Consider the following 12104-nt stretch of genomic DNA (forward strand, 5'->3'; position numbering starts at 1 on the left):
TGTAAATCAGCAATCCGGAAGGCTAAGAAAAGAAATGAAGAATTAATTGATGTGGAGGTAAAAACTAACCCTAAAAAGTTTTTTTTAATACATTAATAGTAAAAAGATGCAGGTTAAGAGTGTTGCTCCATTAAATAATGGTACCAGTATGGTTGTAACAGATACAGAAAAGGCAAATGTGTTAAATCAGTTCTTTTCTTCAGTGTATACAATAGAGGAGTGTGAGTTCGCAGGCTCACTTTATAACTGCACTAATGGCTCAGCTCAATCTAGTCAGTGGCTGACTCAGGATATGATTCATAAAGCTTTAATAAAAATGAATGTAAACAAGGCTCCAGGGCCTGATGGCATACACCCCCGGGTTCTAAGAGAGCTTAGTTCAGTTTTAGACCAGCCCCTATTTCTGATTTTCTCAGATTCACTTTCATCTGGTATGGTGCCTATGGATTGGAGAAAAGATGATGTTATTCCAATATTGAAAAAGGGATTACGATCTCAGCCTGGCAATTATAGGCCAGTAAACTTGACATCTGTGGTGGGCAAATTATTTGAAGGCTTGTTAAGGGATCACATTCAAAATTTTGTCCTAATGAATGGCATTATGAGCAGCAATCAGCATGGCTTTATGAAGGATAGGTCATGTCAGACGAATTTGATTGCTTTTTATGATGATTTAAGTAAGATGCTGGACAGTGGGGGGCAGTAGATGTGATCTATTTGGATTTTGCCAAACATTTGATACTGTGCCCCACAAACGAATGCTTTCTAAACTAAGGTCTGTTGGGCTTAATGAAGTCGTTTGCACATGGATAGGAAACTGGCTACAGGATCGGGTACAGAGGGTGGTTGTTAATGGGACATTCTCTACTTGGAGTAAGGTTCTTAGTGGGGTCCCTCAGGGCTCAGTATTGGGTCCACTTTTATTTAACTTGTTCATTAATGACTTAGGGGAGGGTATTGTAAGTAATGTATCAGTGTTTGCAGATGGGCAGCTAAGTGGCAAATGAGATTCAATGTTGATAAATGTAAAGTCCTGCACCTGGGATGTAACAATATCCACTTATACCCTTAAAGGAAAACTATACCCCCAAAATGAATACTTAAGCAACAGATAGTTTATATCAAATTGAATGACATATTAAAGAATCTTACCAAACTGGAATATATATTTACATAAATATTGCCGTTTTACATCTCTTGCCTTGAACCACCATTTCGTGACTCTATCTGTGCTGCCTCAGAGATCACCTGACCAGAAATACTACAACACTAACTGTAACAGGAAGAAGTGAGGAAGCAAAAGGCAGAACTCTGTCTGTTAATTGGCTCATGTGACCTTACATGTGGTTTGTATGTGTGCACAGTGAATCTTACGATCCCAGGGGGCGGCCCTTATTTTTTAAAATGGCAATTTTCTATTTATGATTACCCAATGGCACATACTACTAAAAAAGTATATTATTATGATAATGGTTCATTTACATGAAGCAGGGTTTTACACATGAGCTGTTTTACTCAGTATCTTTTAATAGAGACCTACATTGTTTGGGGGGTATAGTTTTCCTTTAATGGGACTGCACTAGGCAAATCCATAATGGAGACGGAGCTTGGAGTCCTTGTAGATAATAAACTTGTCTGTAGCAAGCAATGCCAGTCAGCAGCATCAAGGGCAAATAAGGTCTTGACTTGTATTAAATGGGGCAGAGAGTCACGGGAGGAGGGGGTCCCACTGTATAGAGCACTGGTAAGGCCCCATCTAGAATATGCCCTACAGTTTTGGTCTCCATCACTCAAACAGGACATTATTGTATTAGAGAGGGGACAGAGAAGGGCAACTAAGCTGGTAAAGGGAAAATCTTAGCTATGAGGAAAGACTGGCCAAATTGGGGATGTCCACACTGGAGAAGATGCGCTTAAGGGGTGATATGATAACTATGTATAAATATATAAGGGGATCATATAATAATCTCTCTAATGCTTTATTCACCAGTAGCTCCTCCCAGCAGACAGGAGGGAGCCAATGAGATTAGAGGAGGGAAAGGGGTGTTACAGGGAGAGCTGGGAAGTGAATCAGGGGTACAGGCTGATACATTAGATAGGTATAAGAAGGGGTTGGATGGTGTTTAGCAAGTGAGGGAATACAGGGATATGGGAGAGAGCTCATAGTACAAGTTGATCCAGGGACTGGTCCGATTGCCATTTTGGAGTCAGGAAGGAATTTTTTCCCCCTCTGAGGCAAATTGGTGATTCTTCAGATGGGTTTTTTTTTGCCTTCCTCTGGATCAACTGGCAGTTAGGCAGATATAAAAAAAAAAAAAAGGTTGAACTTGATGGACGTGTGTCTTTTTTCAACCTTACTTACTATGGTACTACTATGTTACTATGCTTGTATGTAAAAACTCATTTAGACAAGCCACAGTCATTTTGGAACAAAGTGCTTTGGACTGATGAGACAAAAATAGAGTTATTTGCTCATAACAAATAGAGCTTCACAAGTCGGAAGAAAAACACTGTATTCCAAGAAAAACACCTGCTTCCTACTGTCACAATTGTTGGAGGTCCCATCATGCTGTGGGGCTGTGTAGCTAGTTCAGGGACTACTGGGGTCCTTGTTAAAGTCAAGGGTTGGATGAATTCAACCCAATATGAACAAATTCTTCAGGATAATGTTCAAGCATCAGTCACAAAGTTGAAGTTCCGCTGCAGGGGTTCGATATTCCAACAAGACAATGACCCTAAACTCACTTGGAAATCTACAAAGACATTTATGCAGAGGGACAAGTACAATATTCTGGATGTATTGATGTAATATCTCTGTTGAGGTGCCCAACTTTATGCACCTGTCTCATTTAGTTATGTTGCATATTGTATATTTTCTGTTAATCCAATAAACTTGATGTCACTGCTGAAATACTACTGTTTCCATAAGGCAAGTTATATATTAAAAGGAAGTTGCTACTTTGAAAGCTCAGTCAATGATAAACAAAACTCCAAAGAATTAAGAGGGGTTCTGAATATGTTTCATATGATTGTACATATGGCAAGAGAATATCCTTTCTTATGAGTAAAAGTCCAGGGAGGGGCAAGTACCCCCCTTTGCTTCTATGATAATAGGCCCGTCATTGCCTTCTCTGTTATTTATTTATCTACTTCTCTATTTTCCCCAAACTTCTTTTTTCTCTATTTTATTGGTAAAAATTCAGTAAATCTTTCAATAAAATATATTGGTTGGATGAGCCCATCAGAGGGCCTCATACACGAGTAGATAAACTGCTGATGTGGTCTAAAGATTAAATCTGCCCATGTATGGTCAATTTAAGTGTTCATTGTTCACCTGTTCACACCTGTACAGACTGTAGTCGTGGTTCTGGTATTGTGTTACTGTATGTAGTACAGAAGCAATTCTAGGTCTTCTGCCCTACTCTGCCTGCTCCCTGCTGTCTGTGTCTGCCATACTCTGCCTGTGTGTGGATATGGTCTTAATAGATCTTTGAAAACATGGCTGTGGTTTAAAGGTGATGTTATTATAGAGTCACATGTTTCTATTGGGATCTATTTACTGAATGATATGAATCTCCTACATGAACTTTCCAGCAGTGGGAATGACTGGTTATTATAGAGTCACATGTTTCTATTGGGATCTATTTACTGAATGATATGAATCTCCTACATGAACTTTCCAGCAGTGGGAATGACTGGTTATTGGGCCCCACAACAACATAATTTGTCACCTAAACTTTGGAACACAACATTTTCAATGAGCATATATTGCAGCTGCTTTTTAGTCCCATGGGGCCCCTATAGTTCCTTGTCCCTCCAGCAGTTGCAGAGTCTGTTTCCCCTATACTTACACCCCTGATTTTCAGTAAAAAGCTTGTATCATGCCATGGTCTAAAAACCTCACATACATAAAGCTCAGTCTTTTGTCCAAGCAATACCTAGCTAACTGCTTCTTGGTAGGGGCATGGCCAAATATGTTAGTTCTGACAACTTGTGTTCATAAATGACTTGTATGTAACCCCAACATTTCTGATGATGGCCCTGTCCCCCCACTCACTATTCCAGTCCCCCAGGCTATTGCTGAGTGACACTATTCACACAAGTCCTGCTAAATGATCACTCACAAATTCCTTCCCCATTTCTTCAATCTCTCAGTTGGTATTGTCCCCTCTTGCACCCCAGCCAATTTTAATTCTTGAATTTTGTGCTACGTAGCCCAGTACACTGGAATCTGCATATCCCCATATTGACACACTCCTGGGAAATGCAATTAAATATGTGGGTGCCAGTATTAAACACAACAAGATTCATTGCAGTTTCAGAAAGATGAGGGGTCCCTAATTCCCTTAATAAAACAGATCCAGGAGTATAAATTATCTTTTGTAACTCTGTCTGAATGTTTGGTTTTGTTCCTTCATAAATCAGGTGGGCAAAGAAACCCCAGAGTTCCTGTAAGATACAGGGAGAGTTTTCAGATGTTGTCTGCAGTGAGAGAAGTGTAACTGGGCAGTGCTGTATAATATAATGTTCAAGGAAAACCAGCAATAATCTTCCTCTACTCTGTGTAAGGGGGGGTCGATAAAACCAGTCACATTGGTCACAGGGAGAAAGAGACTTTCAGTTTCATTTCTTGTTCCTGATTTCAGTGATGGCGACTGCTGATCTGAGAGACGAGCTGAGCTGCTCCATCTGCCTGAGCATTTATACTGATCCTGTATCCCTGCCGTGTGGCCATAACTTCTGCCAGGTCTGTATTGGGACAACATGGGACACCCAGGAGGGATCTGGGGCTTATTCCTGCTTTGAATGTAAAGCAGAGTATCAGGAGCGCCCTGCCCTGCCCAGGAACAGAACTCTGGGTAACATAGCAGAGAGATTCCGTCCAACAGAGACAGAGCCGGGGGAGACTGGGATCTTCTGCACCTACTGTGTCCTCTCTCCTGTACCTGCTGCTAAATCCTGTCTCCTGTGTGAGGCTTCTCTGTGTGATACCCACCTGAGGGGGCACAGCAAGTCAGCAGAACATGTACTGACCCAACCCACCAACTCCTTTATGGGGAGAAAATGTTCTGTACATCACAAGGTTCTGGAGTATTTCTGCTGTGAGGAGTCTGTCTGTGTCTGTGTGTCCTGCTGTCTGGCCGGAGAGCACAGGGGCCACAGGGTGGAGCTGCTGAGTGAGGCCTCTGAGAAGAAGAAAGAGAAACTGAGGAAAGTTGTGGAGAAACTGAGGCCAGAGAGAGAGGAGACTGAGAGAGGAGCCCAGAGACTGCAGGAGCGCAGGAGAGAAGTGGCAGAAAAAGCAGCCGGTGAGACAGAGAGAGTCATTGCCCTGTTTAGAGACATCAGGGAACAACTGGAAGCCCTAGAGAAGCGACTCCTGAGTGACATCTCCAGCCAGAAAGAGGAGCTTTCCCTCCAACTCTCTGATCTGATGGAGCAGCTGGAAATAAAGAAGGACGAGCTGTCCAGGAAGATCCGTCACATTGAGGAGCTGTGCAACATGGCAGATCCACTCACTGTCCTACAGGAACGGGAATCACATGGAGCTGCAGATAATGAGGGGGGCAGAGAGAGACATGATATAAAGGTCCCTGCTGTAGGGGATCTGGATATGGATCTGATCTCAGAGACATTACTCACAGGCTTAGCTGCCATTGTGACTGGGGTAAAGGGAAGGATCTATGGGCAGGAGGCTACAGACCTGTTACTGGATATAAACACGGCTGGGAATCATGTATCTGTATCAGGGGACAGGAAATCTGCTTCTTACTCTGATACTGACCATGGTCACCCACAATCCCCAGAGAGATTTCAGGATTATGCTCAGACTTTAAGCAGCAGGAGTTTCCCCTCAGGGCGACATTACTGGGAAGTGGAGGTCAGTGAATCAGGGAACTGCAGGGTAGGGGTGGCCTATCCCAGTATAGAGAGGAGAGGGGGTCAGTCCTGGATAGGAGAAAATAACAAGTCTTGGTGTTTGTGCAGACTGTTTAATAATAATATCTATGCAGTGATACATAATAGTGAATGGGAAGAATTATCATACATTGCTTCCTGCAGGAGAATCAGGATCTCACTGGACTATGAGGCCGGACGTCTGTCCTTTTATGAGCTGAGTGAGCCAATCAGACACTTACACACCTTCACTGCCACATTCACTGAGCCCCTTCATGCTGCATTCTGGGTCTCTGGGTGTGATTCCTCAATGAGAATCATTAGTTAGGGCCGTAGCTGTGTGAAATCAGCAAAGGATGGAAGGACTTGTAAGGACCATGTTTGTGTTGGGTTTTCACCCCTAGTAATTACTGGGTAGTCATTTTAATAGATATAGAACAGCATATGATAGAATAGCAATTCCATTTCTGTCCCACCTTTATGCATGCTTTTTACACTTTTGAAAACATTAGAGAATTTGCCTTCAATCCCTCCCTTCTGTCTAAAATGAAATATTTACCCTCCCAGCCCTTAGTGCCCACCCTGTATCTCTCTATCTTGCCCCCTTCTTGTCTTACCCACCTCCTATGCATATTCCATAAACATATTCAGGAGCTGGGCGTGTCCCTCAAATAAATAACCATTTTTTTATATATTCTTCCCAGATATATAAGCTTGTTTTTACTATCAGTTTTACTATTTCTATAGCATGATATAATAATATATAATATAATATATACAAGCAGGGCAATCATTTCATCTATTTTCCTTTCTCCTGTAAAAACGAGGTCTCCACCAAGCACAGTGCTCTTATCATAAACCAATATGTGCGCAATGATAGGAGCTTTCACGCTGAAAGAAAAAGAGATGGAATTGATACAATGTATTGGGATGGTTCTGGTTATGCAGTCAAAATGTATAGAGATGTGTTTCTAATGAGGTGTCTATGTGCCTGGGCTCCTATACAGAACATTATAGTCATTTACAGCCCTGTGTACTTCAATATAGGCTGATGTGGCTGAGCAATGATCACTATGGGGCAGATTTATCAATGGATGAACAGTTTGCACAATCACTACTGAGTATTTTCATGTGCCAGGCTGATCTTTTCCCCATAAAAACAATTAATGCACCAGAGCCCCCCTTTATGCCAGAAGAAAAGAAGTTTCATTTAAAGGAACAGAGTCCTAAAGAGAGAGTTAATAAAAATTTTGGCAGCATCGTGGGTTATAAATAATTGTATTTTGTATATGTTCCTTAGGTGACATGATTTAATAAGTGACTGGATATGAGGAGAGAGCGACAGGGCAGAATCTAGGATAACCCCAAAGCACCGGGCCTGGGGAGAGGGGGTGATAGTGGAATTGTTAACTATGATGAATACTTACAGGATGTTAAGGATATTAATGTACAGAAATTGGAGTATATAGCACCTTCCACCAACAAGAAAAGCACAAAAATGGTGTGCAGGGTCAAGGATTAATGATAAATATTTGAAGGACAGGAAAGAATGACCCCCAATTTGCACCACCCCATTTATTATTCAGCAAGTCCCATGACAGGAAGTGGAACGTAAAACGTAACCTTTATTAAATTAGTTAAAATCGACCAAGGTGAAAGGGTTAATTTAAAAATACAAAAAGGAGGAGCACATCATTAACTGCATGCAGTAATCGACCCCCCACAAACAGCTCTAATAATTGATCATATTCAGCCTATTGAGATCATAAAGAGCATATCATTCGTGGGATGGATTGCATCATGTCCTGTATATAATGACAACTATAGTGGTACTCAGTACCCAAGGGGTTAACACACTAGTATGTGCAGAAATTATAATATGAGCAAGAACTGTGGGCAATGTTATAATTGAACCTCCACAGTATCCGCAACACCCTGTATATGACAGAAGTGTGAAAGCCAAAAGTCTGTCCCAAAGGGTTAACTAATCGGCGTTGCCCAAGTGTGACCACTAAATTGTCTTTTAATCGTCCTACCACGGTACACCCCCCAGTATTGCTGGCGGGTCCGCGGTAAGGTCAATTGCGACGCAGGAAGAACTTTAGTTGCAGTAAATGTGCTACCTGCCTAATTGAGCTAAAAGAACTGAGAGGCGCCTGACGCGCGTTTCACTCGCACCCGCGAGCTTTGTCAAAGGCAATCTGCGGCGCGAAGAGGAGTGCATCTATATATAGGTACGGAAAAACCGTTACCGTTCAAATCAGCCAATGCGCATCGGTCTAAAAGTCATCAGCCAATGCGCACACTACTGGAGGCTCATAGGGAGGAGCGAGTACTGCTCATTCAATGTCCCAGTATCCGCCTATCTGTAGCTAACATGCTGATTGCAATACAAAGTATCTACTTGGATTGTCAGTGTTTAAGGGAGATAAGTTGGCAATTTTATCGTTAGTTTGTTACATTTCCCTTAAGCACAGTAACAAGTATCAAATACCAGAGAAATGGATATTTATGTATGATTAGTCATAGTAGATTTAACCTAGTATCCAAACTACCTCCTAGTATATTTTTATCAAGAACAAAAGGCCATCCTAGACTGCATATCAGAGAGCAAGGAAAAATCAAGGATTTTTTTAAATAAAAATATTCATGGTAATACTCTCATTCATACCATCAGGGCCCATGGCATGCATGTTGAAAATCCACTCACTCTCTTTGGCCAAGAGGGATGATTCCAAATCACCTCCCCTAATTCCAAGAGATATTTTGGATAATCCTGTCACTAGAAGACCTTTACTATTATGGTTGTGACATTCCAAAAAATGTCTGCTCACTGGTGGTAGTTTCTTTTCCAATTTGATCCATTCCAATGCCCTGTCAATGCTTGTCACATGTTCTAGTACCCTTTTCTTCAAGGCACGGTTTGTTTTGCCAATGTATATTTTCCCACAGGGACAGGTCAGCATATAGATCACACAGTCAGTATTGCATGTAAAGCATTGAGTGATGTTGTGTCGTTTGCCAAACCTATCAATAACCAATGATTCATTGTGCATATATCGGCAAGCTTTGCATTTCCCACATGGGAATGTGCCAGTTCGTGTTGTTTTATTACTCTGTTTACGGAAATGGCTATTGACCAATCGATCACGAAGATTGGGTGCCCTACGACAACATGTCAGTGGTCGTGGTCCCAGTGCATTTGATAGAACTGGATCTGTCAATAAAATGTGCCAATGCTTCTTAAGTACGGAATCAATATATGGCCATTGTTTACAGTACGTACTGATAAAACGTACTGTCTGCGATTCTTGATTGACAGGATTCCTGGTTCTATTGAATAAACTATCCCTCGGGGTCCTAAGGGCCCTTGTGTAGGCTTTCCGAATCAGTGTCAAGGAATAACCCCTCGCTATCAAACGTGTGGTAAGTTCACTGGACCGTGCCTTAAAAGTGGTAGTATCAGAACAGTTGCGTCTCAACCTAATGAATTCACCTGTTGGAATGCCCTTCTTGGTGGATACTGAATGGTGACTCTCAAAGTGTAAGATGGAATTGGTGGCTGTGGTTTTCCGAAATAAATCGGTAGAGATAGAACCATCATCATTTAATGTTAGAGTGATGTCCAAAAAATCAATACTACGATTACTGATGGTATGTGTTAATCTGACATTCAGGTTATTATCATTCAGTGCCAGTAGAAATTCATTGAGTAACTCCTGGTTACCAGTCCATAGAAATATCAGATCATCTATGTAACGGTACCAGGATGAAATAAAAGGTGTAAATCGGGACATTTTATCACCAAAAACCCAAAAAGCCTCCCACCAGCCCATAAAGAGGTTTGCATAGGTGGGTGCAAATGCAGCACCCATCGCAACCCCTCGCACTTGTAAATAGAATTTCTCATGAAACACAAAAAAGTTATGACTAAGGCAAAATTCAATTAGATCGGCCATGAAATCAATATATTCCCTGTCCCAATCACTTTCAGTTTCCATGAAAAATCTTGCTGCGCATAAGCCATTTTTGTGCGAGATGGAAGAGTATAATGATTCCACATCACAACTGACCAAAAGGGTACCTGGATCTGCCTTAACATGTTGGAGTTTGTGTAATAAGTCTCCTGTATCTTGAATATAGGAGGGAAGGTTCACAACAAATCTCCTCATTTTTGAATCGATATATTGGCTAGCCTTCTCACACAAGTTTCCATTACCCGATACAATCAGTCGGCCAGGTGGTTTGGAAATGTTTTTATGCACTTTCGGCAGCATATAAAACGTTGGGGTGACAGAAAATACATTGAGCAGGGCTTTGTGTTCGCCTTTACTGATAAGCCCAGTCTGATGGCTATCTGTAATGAGAGTGTTATACATAACTCTGAATGCAGTGGTCGGATCTCCATGTAATTTATGATAACATTGGTTGTCATTCAATTGTTTTAGAGCCTCTGTCAAATACATGACTCTTGGCCAGATGACTACATTCCCTCCTTTATCAGAGGGCTTGATGATAACATCGTCCCAGTCTCTGATTTGTTGTATAGCTGAACGTTCAGCTTGTGTCAGATTATCTTGACCGGACTTAGGCAGATTCATGAAGTCTCTCATAACCAATTCACCAAAAATATTAACCGCTGGGCAGATATTTTTCGGTGGCATGAATCGGCTTTTGGGTTTCAAGGTCTGTGCTGGTTCAGTTTGTTCAGAAATTAGATCTTCTAAATCAAGGACTGCTTGATTGAATAATTCATTTGTATCGACCGACTGAGAAGATGGATTCATCAAATCATATGGATTCATGGGATCCAGATTGGAAGATAATGGATTAAATGTGGTTCTATTATTTACATTATCATCTTTATTGAAATACTTCTTTAATAGGAGTTTGCGGCAGAAAAGAAAGAGGTCTTTGTACAGGGAGAAAGAGCTAATATCAAAGCTTGGGGAGAAGGATAAACCCTTGCACAGGATTTCATTCTGGGTAACCGTGAGAACATGATCACTCAGATTTATGACATTCAATGTCTCCGGGCCCTGTACCTCCTGTTCTCTCCCCTTTCCCAATGGTTCTGTCTCGGATAAGCCCATCTGTCTCGATTTCTTAGCTCTCTTCCCCCCTCTCCTGATTCTCTTCTGTTGCCTAATCCTAAAAAAGGTTCATCAATCCTATTACTGTTGGAGGGGTTAGTCTGCTCATCAGCTGATTTTTCAGAAGCTGTAAAATCACTTTGTGAGGTCTGTCTCATATTACCCGTTTTTCGGCTCCATTTATAAATGGTCCCTATGGAGTAATCATTCATATCTCTCATATACTTTTGTTTCTTTTTGTCAATAGTTTCTTGCACTGCTCTATCGATCTCTGAATTGACCCTGGTCATACGTAACAGAAACTGTTCATTCTGAGAAAATTCTGAAATTTGCTTTTCTAATTCACTGATCTTAGCCGTCAAGTCTTTAACATTGCGGTTCTCATATTCACAGGCTAAGGACAGGAGTTGCATGGAACAATTGTGTAACAAATGTTAAGGATATTAGTTGGAGGAAAGAGAACCATTTCCATTTAAGAAAGGTCTAATATAAGGTAGCATTGTGACATCCAAGTAGAGGTAGTGGACAGTCAGGAGAAGATGTAAGTTATGAGTGCTGGGTTGAGATCAGGAGAGGAGAGATAGATCTGAGTATCATCAGCATAGAAGTGGTAGTGGAAACCATACGAGTTGATTATTTTGCCATGGGAGGAAGTATACAGTTAGAATAACAGAGCCTTAAGGAAATCCTACAGAAAGAGGTAGGTGTTAGGGCCACTAAACTCCACTGTGCTATCTCTGCACTGTCCTTGCAGCTGCGAGCCGGCTCGTCTTATACTTGATGCAACGGCAAACCATCTGATATCATCTCCCCAGGCTGCTGATCAGGGAACTTGCAATGAACGACACTGTAGGCTTGTGTGTTGCAAAACAAGTTCAGTTTATTATGGGTAGTACTACAACTTATATAGCATAGTAAACAAAGAGATTCCATTGTGATGTCATACACAATGTAACTACCCTATATTTGGTAATGTTTGAACACCTGAGTGGCTATAGTATGTTTACACAGTCTACAACTTGTGTGTATTTGATAAGAAGCATACTTGCGCTATCAAGTGTTCAGGCAGGAAAAGACATTAGCCCCTTGCAATCCCTTTCAATCCCCCTTTTA

The 12104-nt window shown here is 41.4% G+C and overlaps 1 protein-coding gene across 1 annotated transcript; it reads left to right on the top strand.

Moving 5' to 3' along the window:
* Positions 1–4275: 4275 nt before the first annotated feature.
* Positions 4276–6590, top strand: LOC108719092 (E3 ubiquitin/ISG15 ligase TRIM25-like). Its single transcript, XM_018267707.2, has one exon. The coding sequence runs from the start codon at positions 4649–4651 to the stop codon at positions 6224–6226; it is 1578 nt and encodes a 525-aa protein (XP_018123196.1). The 5' UTR covers positions 4276–4648; the 3' UTR covers positions 6227–6590.
* Positions 6591–12104: the final 5514 nt, after the last annotated feature.

The sequence above is a fragment of the Xenopus laevis genome, chromosome 1L (assembly GCF_017654675.1).
Source record: "Xenopus laevis strain J_2021 chromosome 1L, Xenopus_laevis_v10.1, whole genome shotgun sequence".
In the NCBI taxonomy this organism is placed as follows: domain Eukaryota; kingdom Metazoa; phylum Chordata; class Amphibia; order Anura; family Pipidae; genus Xenopus; species Xenopus laevis.